The sequence below is a fragment of the Palaemon carinicauda genome, chromosome 13 (genome assembly GCF_036898095.1).
Source record: "Palaemon carinicauda isolate YSFRI2023 chromosome 13, ASM3689809v2, whole genome shotgun sequence".
NCBI classification, from domain to species: Eukaryota; Metazoa; Arthropoda; class Malacostraca; order Decapoda; family Palaemonidae; genus Palaemon; species Palaemon carinicauda.
This window is the reverse complement of record NC_090737.1, coordinates 126624300-126643566: the sequence shown is the minus strand read 5'-3', so window position 1 is coordinate 126643566 and position 19267 is coordinate 126624300. Positions and strand designations below refer to the sequence as shown.

At 42.0% G+C, this 19267-nt stretch overlaps 1 protein-coding gene across 4 annotated transcripts in view; it reads right to left on the bottom strand.

The window, feature by feature from the left end:
• Positions 1-19267, bottom strand: part of LOC137652402 (ELKS/Rab6-interacting/CAST family member 1-like) — a 44663-nt gene that overhangs the window by 8501 nt on the left and 16895 nt on the right. For 3 of the 4 annotated variants that reach the window (XM_068385793.1, XM_068385792.1, XM_068385795.1), the window contains 4 exons: positions 9733-9947; positions 7507-7693; positions 7246-7260; positions 6119-6301 (listed from right to left, as the gene is read on the bottom strand). In XM_068385793.1, coding sequence (XP_068241894.1) covers positions 6119-6301; positions 7246-7260; positions 7507-7693; positions 9733-9947 — 600 coding nt within the window. The remainder of the gene's footprint in view (positions 1-6118; positions 6302-7245; positions 7261-7506; positions 7694-9732; positions 9948-19267) is intronic. The other variant, XM_068385794.1, reaches the window with a different exon arrangement.

Below are 19267 nucleotides of genomic sequence, written 5' to 3'. Positions count from 1 at the left end.
GTCTTCACCTTAAGCAAAGCTTGGTCTTCCTCACTCAGATGTGAATGAGCTTCTCGTATTAACAGTCTGATAAAGTAGGATAAAGCATTCTTTGACATAGGCAAAGATGGTTTCTTAACTGAACACCATAAAGCTTCAGATTGACCTCGTAAAGGTTTAGTACGCTTTAAATAGAACTTAAGAGCTCTCACAGAGCATAAGACTCTTTCTAGTTCATTGCCAACAATCTCCGATAAGCTGGGAATATCGAAAGATTTAGGCCAAGGCCGAGAAGGCAGCTCATTTTTGGCTAGAAAACCAAGTTGTAGCGAACAGGTGGCTTTTTCTGACGAAAATCCGATGTTCTTGCTGAAGGCATGAATCTCACTGACTCTTTTAGCTGAGGCTAAGCATACCAGGAAAAGAGTCTTTAGAGTGAGATCTTTCAGGGAGGCTGATTGTAGTGGCTCAAACCTGTCTGACATGAGGAATCTTAGTACCACGTCTAAATTCCAACCAGGGGTAGCCAAACGACGCTCCTTGGTAGTCTCAAAAGACTTAAGGAGGTCTTGAAGATCTTTATTGTTGGAAAGATCTAAGCCTCTATGCCGGAAGACCGATGCCAACATGCTTCTGTAGCCCTTGATAGTGGGAGCTGAAAGGGAACGACCTTTTCTCAGGTATAAGAGAAAATCAGCTATTTGAGCTACAGAGGTACTGGTCGAGGATACAGAAACTGACTTGCACCAGTCTCGGAAGACTTCCCACTTCGATTGATAGACTCTAATGGTGGATGCTCTCCTTGCTCTAGCAATCGCACTGGCTGCCTCCTTCAAAAAGCCTCTAGCTCTCGAGAGTCTTTCGATAGTCTGAAGGCAGTCAGACGAAGAGCGAGGAGGCTTTGGTGTACCTTCTTTACGTGAGGCTGACGTAGAAGGTCCACCCTTAGAGGAAGAGTTCTGGGAACGTCTACTAGCCATCGAAGTACCTCGGTGAACCATTCTCTCGCGGGCCAGAGGGGAGCAACTAGCGTCAACCTTGTCCCTTCGTGAGAGGCGAACTTCTGCAGTACCTTGTTGACAATCTTGAACGGTGGGAATGCGTAGAGATCCAGATGTGACCAATCTAGGAGAAAGGCATCTATATGTATTGCTGCTGGGTCCGGGACTGGGGAGCAATATATGGGAAGCCTCTTGGTCAGCGAGGTTGCAAAGAGATCTATGGTAGGTTGGCCCCAAGTGGCCCAAAGTCTCTTGCACACATCCTTGTGGAGGGTCCATTCTGTTGGAATTACTTGCCCTTTCCGACTGAGACAATCTGCTATGACATTCAAGTTGCCTTGGATGAACCTCGTTACTAGGGAGATGTCTTGACCTTTTGACCAGATGAGCAGGTCCCTTGCAATCTCGTACAACGTCAGTGAGTGGGTCCCTCCTTGTTTGGAGATGTACGCCAAGGCCGTGGTGTTGTCTGAGTTTACTTCCACCACTTTGCCTCGAAGGAGAGACTTGAAGCTTTTCAAGGCCAGATGTACTGCCAACAGCTCCTTGCAGTTGATATGCATGCTTCTCTGACTCGAGTTCCACAGTCCTGAGCATTCCCGACCGTCTAGTGTCGCGCCCCAGCCCACGTCCGATGCGTCCGAGAAGAGAACGTGGTTGGGAGTCTGAACAGCCAGGGGAAGACCCTCTCTTAAGTTGATATTGTCCTTCCACCAAGTCAGACAAGACTTCAACTTTTCGGAAACCGGGATCGAGACCGCTTCTAGCGTCTTGTCCTTTTTCCAGTGAAAAGCTAGATGGTATTGAAGCGGACGGAGGTGTAGTCTTCCTAGAGACACAAATTGTTCCAGGGATGATAGCGTCCCTATCAGACTCATCCACAGCCTGACTGAGCAGCGTTCCTTCTTCAGCATGTTCTGGATGAATAACAGGGCTTGACTTATTCTGGGGGCCGACGGAAAAGCCCGAAAAGCTAGACTGTGAATCTCCATCCCTAAGTACACAATAGTTTGGGATGGGACCAGTTGCGACTTTTCCAAATTGACAAGGAGTCCCAATTCCTTGGTCAGATCTAGAGTCCACTTGAGATCCTTCAGACAGCGACGACTGGAAGAGGCTCTGAGAAGCCAGTCGTCCAAATAAAGGGAGGCTCGGATGTCCGATAAGTGGAGGAATTTGGCTACATTCCTCATCAGCCTCGTAAATACGAGAGGAGCTGTGCTTAGGCCAAAGCACAGGGCCCGAAACTGGTAGACCACATTTTCGAAGACGAATCTCAGAAAAGGTTGGGAGTCTGAGTGAATGGGGACGTGGAAGTAGGCGTCCCTTAGGTCTAGGGAGACCATCCAGTCTTCCCTTCTGACCGCTGCTAAGACTGACTTTGTGGTCTCCATGGAGAACTTCGTCTTTGTGACAAAGACATTCAGAGCACTGACGTCTAGCACCGGTCTCCACCCTCCTGTCTTCTTTGAAACCAGGAAGAGGCGGTTGTAGAATCCCGGTGATTGAAGATCCGAGACTTTGACCACCGCTCCCTTCTCTAGCAAAAGAGACACTTACAGTTTCAGGGCTGTTCTCTTTTCTTCCTCTCTGTATCTGGGAGAGAGATCGATGGGAGACGTTGCTAGAGGGGGTTTGCGTACAAAAGGGATTTTGTACCCCTCTCTGAGCAACTTCACAGATTGTGAATCTGCGCCTCTCCTTTCCCAGGCTTGCCAGAAGTTCTTGAGTCTGGCTCCCACTGCTGTCTGAAGTTGCGGGCAGTCAGACTCTGCCCTTAGAGGACTTGGATCCTTTCCTCTTCCCTCGCTTTCCTTCGGCACGAGCACCTACTCTGCTGGAGGCTCTGCCACGAAAGGGCGGAATAAAGCGAGACGCTGGAGTGTCAATCCTCGGTCTAGCCGACAATGTAGGCAAAGGGGGAGCTTTGCGAGCTGAGGACGCAACTAGATCGTGAGTGTCCTTCTGCACTAACGAAGCAGCTATTTCCTTTATCAGAACTTCTGGAAATAGGCTCTTGGAAAGGGGAGCAAAGAGAAGCTCAGATCTCTGGAATGGTGTAACTCCAGCAGACAGGAACGAGCAGAGAGACTCTCGCTTTTTCAGGACTCCAGACGCAAATGAGGCAGCAAGCTCATTGGACCCATCACGGACGGCCTTGTCCATGCAGGACATAATGAGCAAAGAAGTCTCTTTATCTGTCGAAGAGATCTTCCTGCTCAGGGCTCCTAGGCACCAGTCTAAGAAGTTAAAGACTTCAAAAGCCCTAAAGATTCCTTTCATAAGGTGGTCCAGGTCCGATGATGACCAACAAATCTTTGAGCGTCTCATGGCAAGGCGGCGGGGAGAGTCTACAAGACTTGAGAAGTCGCCCTGGGCAGAGGCAGGAACTCCCAAGCCGAGAACTTCTCCCGTGGCATACCAGACGCTCGATCTAGAAGAGAGTTTAGCAGGGGGAAAAGCAAATGCTGTTTTCCCTAAACTCTTCTTGGACTCTAACCAGTCTCCTATCAGCCGCAAAGCTCTCTTGGACGAGCGTGCTAGGACGAGTCTAGTAAAGGCAGGTGCGGCAGAAGGCATGCCTAAAACAAACTCTGAAGGCGGAGAACGAGGAGCCACAGAAACAAACTGGTCAGGAAACAACTCTTTGAAAATAGCCAAAACTTTTCTAAAGTCCAAAGAGGGTTGACTTAGGCTCGTCCAGTTCCAATTGTTGATCATCTTGATGTGCAGCAACATCATCATCAGAAAGTTCCTCATCCGAAAACTGATGTGGAAACGGCAACGGAGTGGGTAACGTCTGGTTCGCTGAGTCCGGTCGCACTGGTGCATGCGTGACGGAGCCGGACGCAACGTCATGGAACTGCTGCACAGTCTGTGAACTGTCAACAACCATGGTAGCGCGAGGACGCAGAGCGTCTACCCGAGACTGTCTAGACCGACTGGGTTGCGCAGTGGAAACCACACTGGGTTGCGGAGGTTGACGCACCGCGTCAAAACAAGTCACCTCTGATGGTGGTTGAACATCCAGAACGTCAACAACCACCTCCGTGCGTCGCTTAACGTCAACATGCGGCTGGCAACCCACACTGGATCGCATCGGTGGAGGAACCCCCTCAACTGGTGTACGTGAGAAGGTTACCTCAGCGTCAACAGGACGCACAACCGATCGCTTGGAAGGTTGTAGGCTAGGTACTGCACTCGCTGCTGGTACGGCAGCAACCTTCTCCGCATGAAAGTCCTGCATCAAAGACGTAAGCTTGGACTGCATGTCTTGCAGCAAAGCCCATTTAGGGTCTACAGGAGCAGGTGCGGCAACAGACGGTGTTAGTGCCTGAAGCGGTACCGCTTTGCCTCTCTTAGGCGGTGAGCAGTCATCAGAAGATGGCAACGAGTCCGAACTGACCCAGTGGCTACAGCCGGGACGTTGGACTTGTCCTGAAGGGACCGATTTACGTTTTAAAGGTCGTGAGACCTTGGTCCAAAGTTTCTTACGAGAAACACCTTCAGACGACGAGGTAAAAACGGGCTCTCTCGTCTTACGTAGGTAGGGGCGATCTTGGGGAGATACGCCTGATACCATGGAGGGAACGTCTGTTCGCTGATTAAAGCCTCTCGAACCCATGTGTCGTGCGACATTGCTTCTCCCCTGGACTTGGGAGCTTGCAAGAGGTCCCGGACTAGGAGGACGACAGGCACGAACAGACGAACCCTCAAGCGCAACACTGTTCACAACACTATCACTTGGCACTTTGGCACTTCCCACTGCACTTTGGCACTTAAGCTCCTTAACATCCGCCATGAGCTGATTGCGGTCACTTGCAAGGGACTCAACTCTTTCCCCCAGGGCATAGATGGCACGCATCATGTCAGCCATCGAAGGTTCCTGAGTGCTAGGAGGGGGGTTAGGAACAACCACTACAGGGGAAGGAATAGGTTGTGGGGCATGAGGAGAGGAAACATCAATAGACCTAGAAGAACTTCTCCTAATTCTATCTCTCTCTAGCCTGCGTGTGTACTTTTCAAATTCGATAAAATCGAATTCCGAAAGGCCCACGCACTCCTCACACCGATCTTCCAATTGACAGGTTTTACCCCGACAATTGGAACAAACAGTGTGAGGGTCGATAGAAGCCTTCGGAAGACGCCTAGAACAGTCCCTAGCATTGCATTTTCTAAATTTGGGAACTTGTGAAGGGTCAGCCATTTTGAATTGGTCAAGGGAAAATTCCAAAAAACGATCTAAGTCATCAACAAAGAATCCGATACAAAAAAGAGTTCAAGGATTTGTTTGAAGAAAAACCCTGCACAGCGAAAGCTCAAAACCAGAATATAGTACTTCACCAAATAGATGTGAAAAACTCCAGTTTAGCAACAGCGAGTAGAGTACGTCTTGTCGACACGTCGACAGAGAGAAAATTGAGTCTTTGATTACATTGAGCTTGGTATCTGGTCGACAGATGGCGCTGTTGGGCACACCCGCAACTTGTATAGCGATCGCTGGCGAGTTTTTTCTGTACAGTTTGTCTGTCGAGCAACAGAGTTGCAGCTATATATTCACCGGCTAAGTTAAATATTGAAAAACTCCGCTATCATTGCACTTATTGACCTTGGGTCAAGCTTCCCAACTGTTGAAATGAACCTACTGTAAGCATGGCAATAAATTAATCATAAATTTTTTCTCATTACTTTCATTGACATATCTCAATTATCAATGAAATAGGAAGTATATAAACTTATTATGCATCATTGTAAAATGTTCATTTATGCTTACTATATAGGCCTACATGGAATAACACAACTGGGCCTATACAAATTGCTCTTTTTGCATATAGACATTAAAGAATGTAACTAAGCCTACTGCTTCAATTTAGCTTCACATACTGCATTAGTAATGTTAAAAATGTTAAAGGCTTTCAAGATGTTGAGGACCTTTTATTTAAATTTCTACAATACCATGTGTTTGACAATCAACGCATATTACGCAATATGATAAGTACTTAAGAATCTTGTAAGTCCTGCAGGGCACAGGATTTTCCGTGTGTGTGACAGGACCAGGACAACACCCCTTAAAGATTAAATAAAGTAAGCCATTGGCTGGAAATACAATTCAAAATTTCTCTACAGAAATCTTATACCTTATCATTAAGGGTACCAGTTTCTTGTTGATGGATAGCCAGAGGGACATGGTTTGGAGGAACAGGACCTTGGGCTGCGGAGAGGGATGCCAGTGAAGTAGCCAACTGCTGCTCCTTCTCCGTATGCAAAGCTTCCAGATGACGTACAGTTGTCCCAAGTCTCTCCACTTCCTCTTCCAGTTTCTGAAAGTTGTTAATATATTTATGCAATATAATTCATTTGGAAATTTGCTTAAAATGTTTTAAGGTGTAATAGTAATGCAATACTTCAAAGCCTAATGCACTAGTAGTGAAAAAGATTTTCAAGAGTAAACAGAATCCTTTGCAAATTGGACATAGAATATCAAAATACCTTTACTACAACCTCTTTAGTAAACTGTTTTTTGTTTTTTCTAAATTCTGTGAAAATCCTTCTAAACAAAAGAAAATTGGACTTAAATTATTTCTAGACAGAATTAAAAATTATACAGGTACTGTATTTAAAAATCCATATGCTAGCAATTGGATATATTGCTAAAAAGTAGATTTCTTATAAAATGTTTCTCCTAAAGGCTAAAAAAATAATACGACTACAAGCAAAATAAACTGTCAAATACATCTATAAAATATTTCACTAAATAAGGTTAGTCAGCGTGGTATATACTCGACACACAATTGTGGTTACAGTGCATTCAGTCTAAATGAAGATTTTGATAATTCATGTATGGAATCAAGATATCAATTAAGCAGGAAATCTCTCAATGATATTTAAAGGCTACTCTTGAAAATCCATTAAAATAAAGAAATGCAAAGCTCGGCTTTTAATGACATCAACCAAATGTTGTATACTGTACTGTCAATAACCCAAAGCGACAATTTCTCACGATCTCCTCTTATGAAGCGAGAAACTTGACATTGCCAGCTAAATTCAACGTACAAACATTGAAGACAGCCTCGTTTCTAACCACAGTCATCTGCTCGTTTCCGACAAAATGGTAAACTTCTAGTGCTACGTGCATAGGCGTCTTTATCAAATGCAATTAATTTAAGTGAAGAGTGCATGAACAGGGACCAAACGATTAAAACTATATGAAATGCTTTTCTACTCCTAATAGTATTCTTCATAATTATTACTGTACGGTACTTACATCTACCCATACAGGCTGCCGGAAGCAAAAAGCCTGACCTTCAATGTTCACTCTTAATTAGGCTAAATCATACAAGAAATTCAGCTGATTTCTTTATCATGATTACAGAAAAAAACATATCTTACAGATGCAAAAGCTGAATTCAGTATGAACCCTAAAGTAATGAATCAATTTCCATTTTGACATGCTCATATTCTGAACACGCATAAATCATAAATCATTCAAGAACTATTACCTAAAAAACCACTGGGACCAGCTTACCTTGACTTGCAGTTCATAATCTTCCTGGTAATACTTGTTCAGCTTTTGAGAAGCAGAATCTAGATCTCTAGAAACAACCATAAGCTCTCGCTTGGCTCTTGCTTCAGAGCGACTAATATTTTCATAGTCAGATTGTTGCTGATCAATGATAACCTGCTGAGACCTAATTTGATTGCACAGACGATCACTGGAAAAAAAAACGCATACAAATTATTGTTTGTAGATGATACAGTAAGATTTCTAACAGTAAGGAAAAGTAAAGTGACATTTTTTATTTAATTGACTGGAACACAATAAGGTACAATATAAACATATTTCCTTAAAGCTCCCTACTAAATCTAGATACTGTATTTGTTAAAATTCGTGCACCTATGATTGTCTGAACAAAATATCTTGCAAAAGTGATCACAAACTATTTTGCAGAAATGATTCACTTTGATGATATATATGTACATAATTTAAAGTGAGTAAGGAAAATGAAATCAATATGCCTACATGCTTGAAAAGTAATGAAAATAGATAAGTAAATTACAATTAGCTCCCATACGACATTGCTGTGCAGTCGAAACTCTAGTTAAAACAGTAAATATACTGTATAAACTATTACTTAAACAGCTTTTCACAATGAACAGTTTTTCAAGGCTTAAACAGAATTAGTTAGGTTTCATTAGGAAATGAGACAAAACAATAGTAACAATATCATTCTTTGAAAAACTTATGATTTCTTAAGACCCAATAGATTAAAAGACTGACCTAGAAAACTTTCATTTACACACACAAAAAAGAGAGAGAGAGAGAGAGAGAGAGAGAGAGAGAGAGAGAGAGAGAGAGAGAGAGAGAGAGAGAGAGAGAGAGAGAGAGTGTTTTCCCTCCGAGGCATTAAATGTAAAACAAGTTTTCTTAACTAATGTCTGCTTTCACAGTTTGGATTACTGTTTCACTATCACAATTTATTCTCTGACCTCTCAACACTATTTTCTAGTTTCTAGCCTTCAAATCTTTTACTGTGTTCTTTATAGGATGATATAATACCTACAAAACACTGTAGTCAGGAATTCCAGAACTTTAAAGTTATACCTAATCAAATTCCCTTACAATTTCTTTATATGTCAAGTATCTGCTGTGTAAATACAGGCCAATAAAAACACCATATATTTTGCTGTTAATTAGGAAACTTTTGTTCAATAGTAGTTCAGCAACTACTTTCACTTAATTCAAGCTATGCTGCTCTTTTTCTTACATCTTCATGCCATCTGCACAGTCGAGTATGTTACCAATGCAATAGAAATGTTTCATCTTTTTTCTTTCTTTTAAAAAAGATGTCAATCTGCTACAACAAATTCCACCCATGAATGTTAAAGGTTCAAACTGTCAGAATTTATTTCCAATTTCATCTGAAAAATTGCTCATCAGAACGTCGGCCACACAGCTAGTGCCCCATCCCTCTCTTGTCTGTCCTCTGGCAGAGACTGAAAGCTCTCTTATTTTTTTAACTGGCCTCTGAATATCTTGATTCTAACACAGTATACTTACAGTATTTCTCTATTTATGAAATGTTCCTATGGTACTACAGCATGTACTTCTGAAGTCTTCTGTATATATCTTCTTGCAATGGTGTCCACCTTCCAAATTTTATTCTTTTATTGTTAACAGTTTCTTTTCATTATTACTCTTGACCGTTTTAATTTTGCACAAATGCACACAAGTCTCTTCTTTACCTAAATCAAAATAATTCTCTATTCTGTCTCCAGCAATAACAGAATTTTAAAACTGTAATAACATTTTCTATTTCTATATCCATCTGATGTTTATATAGCCAGTAATATTAATCCCTAGCACTTTTATATCTTATTTCTCATATTATTTTGTACTCATTTAGAAGGAGAGATATGCTGTCTACATTTCTCTAACCCCAAACTTGCCAAGGCAGTTTTTCCATACCCTAGTCATCCATTCAATTATAGGTCAACCAACTTACAGGTACAGTAGTACAATATTTCGTAAAACACCCCTTAACACATGACAAAATAAATCCGCTAAAGAACAGATGCTGTCAATGTTACATATTCATATTACAGAACACAATTTCAAGAAAACCACTGATTAACAGCAAATATTTCTCCTTTCTTCTTTGCCTTCAGCTTTTCCAATTTCTAAATGGGGTCGTTGACTGATTAACAGCAACACGGACAAAAAAATCTTTAATGCAAACAAAACTGGACTTACTTCTCATCTTCTATCTCCCCAAGGCGGTTATCAGTGTCATTCTTGAGCACACAGCAAACCTTGAGGAAACGGGTGAGTAGGACATCAACTTCCGTTACTTGGTCTGCCAGCGATACGCTGTTTCCGGCAGATGAAGAACCTACCCCACCTTTGACTCCTTCCAGTTCCATATCGTTACTTTCCGATCCCTCTGGTGAATTTCTGCCTTCCGTTATCTGCGGGTATAATATTTGTCAGCCAACAAAGTTTGCCGTTTCCTTCATGATTTATAAAAGTATGTGCTTCAATAGGATGAAAGTGAGTATCTGCACAATTACATGCAGAAATTATAATTCAGAATTAAATATGAGACACTAATTTACTAAGTAAAATATAATGAACTACTGTATTGATTCAAGAAAACACGTGTTGGTAGGAATGACTACCCTTATCAAAATACTAATCTAGTACACAAGGAAATAAAAAAAAAGTCCTTAAGTCTAGTGTTACAGATGGAAAATAATTTGCATGCATAAAATTGGAGTTAATAGTTTTCCTGCAATAAAGGGAACATCTAAAAAAAATGTATACGGATTAATGCATTATCTGAACAAATTATGCTAAGTTTATATAAATTGCAATAACATGCCAAAGGATGTTAAACCAATGAAGTATCACCCTTGAAATAGAAGGATCAAGATTGACAATTATAAGTTAACCAAACTATTTGCCTAGGAAAAAAGCACAAACAAAAAGCACATACAAAATATTCCAAGTGCATGAGCTCAAAGGCTTTAAGAATCGCTACAGAAAAACATTAAACAGTACCTTTAAAAAACGTTACATTAAATTTCATCAAGCTTTATGATGATAGAGACCAACCCGAGTGTATTAGTAAGTATAAAATAAACATACAAGGAACCAGCTTCCAGAAAAGTTTGCCTTGAGGTTAGAAAAGGAAAAAAGGCCACAACAAAATGATGAAACAAATCAGAATAAATTCAATACATAAGAACCCTATAAGAAAACTTAAAACACTTGATTTTTAACGAAGGCAATCTTATGTTAGTGTTATCATAAGGAATCTTACCGGCGGGAACTTTCAGTTTTCTTTATAATAAACTATATAATCTGTGAACTATTAAATTTCAGAGGATATACTAGTAATATTCTTTGACTACATTTCCATGAAAATATTAATAAAAAAAGGAATATTCATCTTGAGCAAAAGAAAAAAAAATCTGTCTTCTACTTTTCTATATATGATCCCAAAGCCTTCAAATAGTATGAATAACCCAAGTTGTACAGTTTTATATGGCAGTGCTACTTATTATAAAGACTTCAAATTTCATATCCCCACATAAATTACACAACCTCTTTTTATGAGTAAAATATGAATTAGTGTATGAAATAAAAATCCACTTCATTCTTAGACTTAACAGAGAAATATGGGTGGTATATCTCTCAATAAAAGTCAAGCCTGTTTGCATGAGTCTTCAACTTATAGTGAAGAAAAAAACTACAGTATGAAATATAATAAAAATCATGAAAGTTCCATATTACATTCTTAGTCTTCATGTTCACACAATACTGGAAAGATTTATTTCCTAAATTTTTAATATGTTATTTTTATAATAACATAAATTTTTGAATATACTTACCCGGTGATTATATAAGCTGCAACTCTGTTGCTCGACAGAAAACTCTACGTTCAAAATCCGCCAGCGATCGCTATGCAGGTAGGGGGTGTACTTCAACAGCGCCATCTGTCGTGCAGGTACTCAGTACTCAATGTAAACACAGAACTCAATTTTCTCCTCGGTCCACTGGGTCTCTATTGGGGAGGAAGGGAGGGTCCTTTAATATATAATCACCGGGTAAGTATATTCAAAAATTTATTTTATTATAAAAATAACATTTTTCAATATTAAACTTAGCCGGTGATTATATAAGCTGATTCACACCCAGGGGGGTGGGTAGAGACCAGCAATAATTGTTTACATTATTATGAGCTAAGGATTTTTTATTTCATTTTAGCAGTTATTCAAAATAACAAACATAAAATAAATAAGTACCTGGTAAGGAAGTCGACTTCAACAATTACTCTGCCTTTTTAAGTACGTCTTCCTTACGGAGCCTCGCGATCCTCTTAGGATGCTGAGCGACCCCTAGGAGCTGAAGTATCAAGGGTTGCAACCCATACAACAGGACCTCATCAAAACCTCTAATCTAGGCGCTTCTCAAGAAAAGAATTTGACCACCCGCCAAATCAATCAGGATGCGAAAGGCTTCTTAGCCTTCCGGACAACCCAAAAACAACAATAAAAAACATTTCAAGAGAAAGATTAAAAAGGTTATGGAATTAGGGAATTGTAGTGGTTGAGCCCTCACCCACTACTGCACTCGCTGCTACGAATGGTCCCAGAGTGTAGCAGTCCTCGTAAAGAGACTGGACATCCTTAAGATAAAAAGACGCGAACACTGACTTGCTTCTCCAATAGGTTGCGTCGATTATACTTTGCAGAGATCTATTTTGTTTAAAGGCCACGGAAGTTGCGACAGCTCTAACTTCGTGTGTCCTTACCTTCAGCAAAACTTGGTCTTCCTCATTCAGATGGGAATGAGCTTCTCGTATTAACAGTCTGATAAAATAGGATAAAGCATTCTTTGACATAGGTAAAGATGGTTTCTTAACTGAACACCATAAAGCTTCAGACGGGCCTAGTAAAGGTTTAGTTCGTTTTAAATAGAACTTAAGAGCTCTTACAGGGCATAAGACTCTTTCTAGTTCATTTCCAACCATACGATAAGTTTGGAATATCGAACGATATTGGCCAAGGCCGAGAAGGCAGCTCGTTTTTGGCTAGAAAACCAAGTTGTAGCCGTTTCGGATGAGAATCCGATGTTCTTGCTGAAGGCATGAATCTCACTGACTCTTTTAGCTGTGGCTAAGCATACCAGGAAAAGAGTCTTTAAGGTGAGATCTTTCAGGGAGGCTGATTGTAGCGGTTCGAACCTGTCTGACATAAGGAATCTTAGTACCACGTCTAAATTCCAACCAGGTGTAACCAAACGACGCTCCTTCGTGGTCTCAAAAGACTTAAGGAGGTCCTGTAGATCTTTATTGTTGGAAAGATCTAAGCCTCTGTGACGGAAGACTGATGCCAACATGCTTCTGTAACCCTTGATAGTGGGAGCTGAAAGAGATCGTTCTTTCCTCAGATATAAGAGGAAGTCAGCTATTTGAGTTACAGAGGTACTGGTCGAGGAAACGGATACTGACTTGCACCAGTTTCGGAAGATTTCCCACTTCGATTGGTAGACTCTAAGGGTGGATGTTCTCCTTGCTCTAGCAATCGCTCTGGCTGCCTCCTTCGAAAAGCTTCTAGCTCTCGAGAGTCTTTCGATAGTCTGAAGGCAGTCAGACGAAGAGCGTGGAGGCCTTGGTGTACCTTCTTTACGTGTGGCTGACGTAGAAGGTCCACCCTTAGGGGAAGTGTTCTGGGAACGTCTACTAGCCATCGAAGTACCTCGGTGAACCATTCTCTCGCGGGCCAGAGGGAAGCAACTAGCGTCAACCTTGTCCCTTCGTGAGAGGCGAACTTCTGCAGTACCTTGTTGACAATCTTGAACGGAGGGAATGCATATAGATCTAGATGTGACCAATCTAGGAGAAAGGCATCTATATGAACTGCTGCTGGGTCCGGGATTGGTGAGCAAAATAATGGGAGCCTCTTGGTCATCGAGGTTGCGAAGAGATCTATGGTTGGCTGGCCTCAGGTGGCCCAAAGTCTCTTGCATACATCCTTGTGGAGGGTCCATTCTGTTGGAATTATTTGTCCCTTCCGACTGAGACAATCTGCCATGACATTCAAGTTGCCTTGGATGAACCTCGTTACTAGTGATATGTCTAGACCTTTTGACCAGGTGAGGAGGTCCCTTGCGATCTCGTACAACGTCAGAGAGTAGGTCCCTCCTTGCTTGGAGATGTACGCCAAAGCCGTGGTGTTGTCCGAGTTCACCTCCACCACTTTGCCTTGAAGGAGAGACCTGAAGCTTTTCCAGGCCAGACGTACTGCCAGTAGCTCCTTGCAGTTGAAATGCATTGTCCTTTGACTCGAGTTCCATAATCCCGAGCATTCCCGACCGTCTAATGTCGCACCCCAGCCTACGTCCGATGCGTCCGAGAAGAGAACGTGGTTGGGAGTCTGAACAGTCAGGGGAAGACCCTCTCTTAGGTTGATATAGTCCTTTCACCAAGTCAGACAAGACTTTATCTTTTCGGAAACCGGGATCGAGACCGCTTCTAGCGTCTTGTCCTTTTCCAGTGAAAAGCTAGATGGTATAGAAGAGGACGGAGGTGTAGTCTTCCTAGTGACACAAATTGATCCACGGATGACAGCGTCCCTACTAGACTCATCCACAGCCTGACTGAGCAGCGTTCCTTCTTCAGCATCTTCTGGATGGATAGCAGGGCTGGGGGCTGATCGTCTTGTTCAGCAACGTCCTCATCAGAGGGTTCCTCATCCGAAACTGATGAGGAAACGGCAATGGAGTGGGCAATGTCTGACTCGCTGAATCCCGTCGCACTGGTGGATGCGTGACGGAGCCGGACGCAATATCATGGAACTGCTGCAGTCTGTGAACTGTCAACAACCATGGGTGCGCGAGGAAGTACAGCGTCAACCCGAAACTGACTAGACCGTCTGGGTTGTGCAGTCAACACCCTACCGGGTTGCTGAGGTTGACGCACTGCGTCACAACAAGTCACCTCTGCTGGTTGTTGAACGTCCTGAACGTCAACAACCACCTCCGAGCGTCGCTTAACGTCAACGTGCGGCTGGCAACCCACACTGGGTCGCATCGGTGGAGGAACCACCTCAACTGGCAGACGCGAGTAGGTTACCTCAGCGTCAACAGGGCGCACAACCGACCGGTTGGAAGGTTGTTGGCCAGAAGGTTCTTCTCCGCATTTAAGTCCTCTATCAAGGACGCAAGCTTGGACTGCATGTCTTGCAGCAAAGACCACTTAGGGTCTACAGGAGCAGGTGCGGCAACAGACGGTGTGACTGCCTGATGAACCGACCGGTTGGAAGGTTGTTGGCCAGAAGGTTCTTCTCCGCATATAAGTCCTCTATCAAGGACGCAAGCTTGGACTGCCTGTCTTGCAGCAAAGCCCATTTAGGGTCTACGGGAGCAGGTGTGGCAACAGACGGGGTTAGCGACTGAGGCGGAACCGTTTACCATCCCTGAAAGCCTTGTTATGCGTGACATAATAGTACAGCAAAACTTCAAAGGCTCGACAAAAGCTGAGAAGTTGACCTGTAAACAACTTGGAGCGTCTCCTGGCTAGGCGCCAGGGAGAGTCTACCAGAATTGAGAAGTCTATCTGGGCAGAGGCATGAACTCCCAAGCCGAGAACTTCTCTCGAGTCAAATCAGACTCTCGCTCTATAAACCAGTTTAAAAGAAGGGAAATCAAAGGCTGTATCCCCCAAACTCCTCCTGGTGAAAAAACCAGTAGCCTAGCCAACGTAATGCTCTCTAGGAGAGCGAGAGAGCACTAGCTTAAAAACAACGGCTTCGAAGTAGCTAGGCCTAGTGTAAGTTCTGACGTTTAGGCGAACGAGGAGCAGCAGTTACAAGATCCGGACGAAGATCCTTAAAAAAATCATCATGATTTAATTAAAGTCCATAGGAGGCTAAGCAGCTTAAGGCTCCTCTCTATCTGACAGAGTCCTCAAGGGAATATCAGTAGGAGGGAGAACAGCAACTTCCTCATCTACAGGAACCTTGTCCGATAAAAGCCGAGTCTCTCACTGGTGCATTAGTAGCGGACCAGAACGCAACGTCATGTAACTGCTTGACAGTCTGTGAACTGTCAACAACTGAACTGTCAACCACAACAGGTGCGTGAGGACGTACAGCGTCCACTCGAGACTGCTTTGACTGTCTAGACTGAGCAGTCAAAACAACTCTCGAATGCGGAGGTTGACGCACCGCGTCAAAACAAAACAACTTAGACTGTTGTTGTACCTCGCGAACGTCAACGGAAGGTTCCGTGCGTCGCTGAACGTCAACATGCGGCTGGCAGGGTACACTGGAACGCATGGGTGGCGGGACTCTCTCAGCTGGAGTGCGGCAGAAGGTCGCCTCAGCGTCCACAGGACGCACAACCGTGGTTGGTTGTAGGCGTGGTTGGTTGTAGGCTAGAGGTTGGTGCAGTGTCAACCTTCTCCGCACGAAAGTCCTGCATCAATGACGTTAACTGAGGCTGCATGGTCTGCAGCAAAGACCACTTAGGGTCTACAAGAGCAGGTGCGGTAACAGACGGTGTGACTGCCTGATGCGGTACCGCTTTGCCTCTCTTAGGAGGTGAGCAGTCGTCGGAAGACTGCAGTGAGTCTGAACTGACCCAGTGGCTACAACTGGGCCGTTGGACTTGCGCGGAAGGGACCGACTTGCGCTTAATAAGCCGCGAGACCTTGGTCCATGGTTTCTTACGAGAAACCTCTTCCGCAGACGAGGAATAAATGGGCTCTCTCGTCTTTGTGTGGGTGGGGCGATCTTGGGTAGATACGCCCGAAACCACGGAGGGAAACGTCTGTTCGTTGATCAAGGCCTCTCGAACCCATAAGTCGTTCGACATTACTTCTCCCCTGGGCTTGGGAGCTTGCAAGAGGTCCCGGACTAGGTGAACGACAGGCACGAACAGACGAACCCTCGGACGCAACACTGTAACACTTTGCGCATATCACTTTATCACTTCGATTTTCTGTTTTGCACTTATTTCACTGAAATCGAAACTTTTACTGATTTCTACCTGAAACACGCAATTCTACCCTTCATTAAAAGGTAGTAATTGCGAAATCAGTCGTATAATGCAGCTCATTAATACCAGCAAAAAAACAGAAAACATATATTAAGATAAAAAATTCAGTGGCTGGGAAAGAGACTAAACACTAGTTCATATAAACTACGTTTTCAATCTCTCACCGCACATAGCCTGGGGACGAGAATAAAAACCTAAAAACGTTTTATCCTTCCTCCCCGTACAGAGACTAGGGACGAGAGTAACACGAGAACAACGTTACCCGCTTGAACGGAACGTTTTCTCTCCTCTCTCTCCCTCCGTCTCTATCTCTCTCTCTCTCTTTCTCTCTTGATTTCGCACCTAAGAAAAGAGCCCAATTATATTTCGTCAAAAAACATGTTATTTGACTAAAGGAAAAAAACTGAAAGGTTTTTCAAATAAAAAGTTCCTTTAAATTAGAATTTAAAACATTGAAGTTAAGAAAGAAAGAACAAAACGTTAGAATCGATTTACTCTTACTGCAAAGTGAAACCGTGATACACTCACTCTCTATCGTAACGATAGAGCGCATGTTGAACGTCCTGAACGTCAACAACTGCGTAGCATAAAAAACTAAACGTTAGTTCATCTTTGAAAACAGTACGAAGACTATCAAAGAAATTCTTTCATATTACAATTAAAAAGTTTTAAATTCTTTAAAAGCTAATTACGATATAAAGGGCTCAACGTTGATTAACTTCGGTTCCAAGTTAGGACCGCCTACTATCAGGAAAGGTCGCATATAAACAAAACATTAAAATTTATTTTTATATGTTTATAATAAATGGAAAGTTAATCGAAGAGGCCTAATAAAGGCGGAGAAGTATAAAATATATAGATCTATAACGTGATAAGATAATTACTAAAAACCTAAACACACTTCCATCTAAGGGAAGGGTCGGCCATTTAAAAGTGAAAGAAAGTCCATACTATCTTTGTCACCATAATTAATTCTATCCAAAACTAGTTCAAGTTTTGAGATGATAAAACCCCTGCATAGCGAAAGCTCAAAACTAGAATAGTGTACTTCACCAATAGTTGTGAAAACAAATCCAGTTAGCACAGCGAATTAGTAGGTCTTGCCGGTAGCCCGACAGAGAGAAAATTGAGTTCTGTGTTTACATTGAGTACTGAGTACCTGCACGACAGATGGCGCTGTTGAAGTACACCCCCTACCTGCATAGCGATCGCTGGCGGATTTTGAACGTAGAGTTTTCTGTCGAGCAACAGAGTTGCAGCTTATATAATCACCGGCTAAGTTTAATATTGAAAAATCACTCATTTTAAGATTGCATGTAAAATTACAAATCTTTTGATATTCAAGATTTCATGTAATCTTGATTAAACTGATGTTTATGAAACTGATAGCAAAAATCCTAAATTGATGGACACTGCATTTAGCTTTGTGGTCAAAACATTCATTATGATCATAATTGGTAAGCTTCAGTTAGGTGTGTCCCCATTTCTACAGAAACATAAAAAACTTTGAGACTCCCTGGTATTATTACCTATCACAACACAACATACATAGCTTTTTGGAAAGATCATAGTAGTCGAGAAATTTTAGGGAAAAAAAAAAAAAAAAAAAAACACACACACACACACACACACACCATCAAATTTGCAAGAACATAAAAATTAGTCTGCGATTTCTTAAGACCACCCTGATGAACATACTAAAAGTCCTCAATGATAGGCTGTGCTACAGTGACCATCTTGGAAAATGGCAGGCATTTTTTTTTTTTTTAATAACTTGTAAACCTTTGTGAATAAAGAATTTTCCAGTAGTTAAAAATAGTTCCTTTTTAAAACTAAAAAAGATTGGTATAAATGATCTTTTTATGTGAAATTGAAAATAATGGAGATAAACTCAATTCAAGATCTTAGCTATTCAGTTATAACATACAGTACTTGCATATTTGAAACCATTTTGATGTTTATGAAAAATGCACTAAGTTGTAAAAGCCAATAAATTGACTCTGTAATTGAATAAATCTATTATTATTATTATCATCCTTTTACAGCTTAATATTATACCAATAGATAGGTTATACTATCATGCAGGCTCATACTTTAGCTTCTGCTGCATTATTCTGTCTTATACACATTGAGTTAACTTCATTATCTGAAGTAGGTTTGAAAAGTTCAAGCCGGAACTTGAAACATCTGGTAGGACCCCAAAGTTATGGCCTCAATATTTCCAACAAGTTTTGCTTACCTTGCAGTTTATTAGAGCAGAACAACCTGGTAACTGTCAACTGCATATTGCAGAAGTATAACAACTGATGCCCTATTTTCACAGTGCCAGACACTTACACTATGCTAAATATGCTCATCTTTGCCTACAACTGATGGAGGATTTACTTACTAAAATGTCAGCTCTTGATTTTCAAAGATTTACGAGATGATTAATTTGTAATTAGGTGTACTGACATATTTTGGTCAAGAGTATCAACATATATGTATACTGAAAAAATCTTGATGAGTAACTTCACCAATTGGTGGACTTACTCATGGTTGGGGAATAACAAATTCAACTCTACTGATGAGGCTGTCATCAGGTTCAATTGGTTTTGAGATTTCTGATGCTTTATCAGAATTTACTTAGTCAATGTAAAAAAATGTCCTGAAGAGTACAGAGTGCAAAACCTTGAATATCAAGAGATGATGATGATCTTAGCAAATTTATCGACTGGTTAAAAGA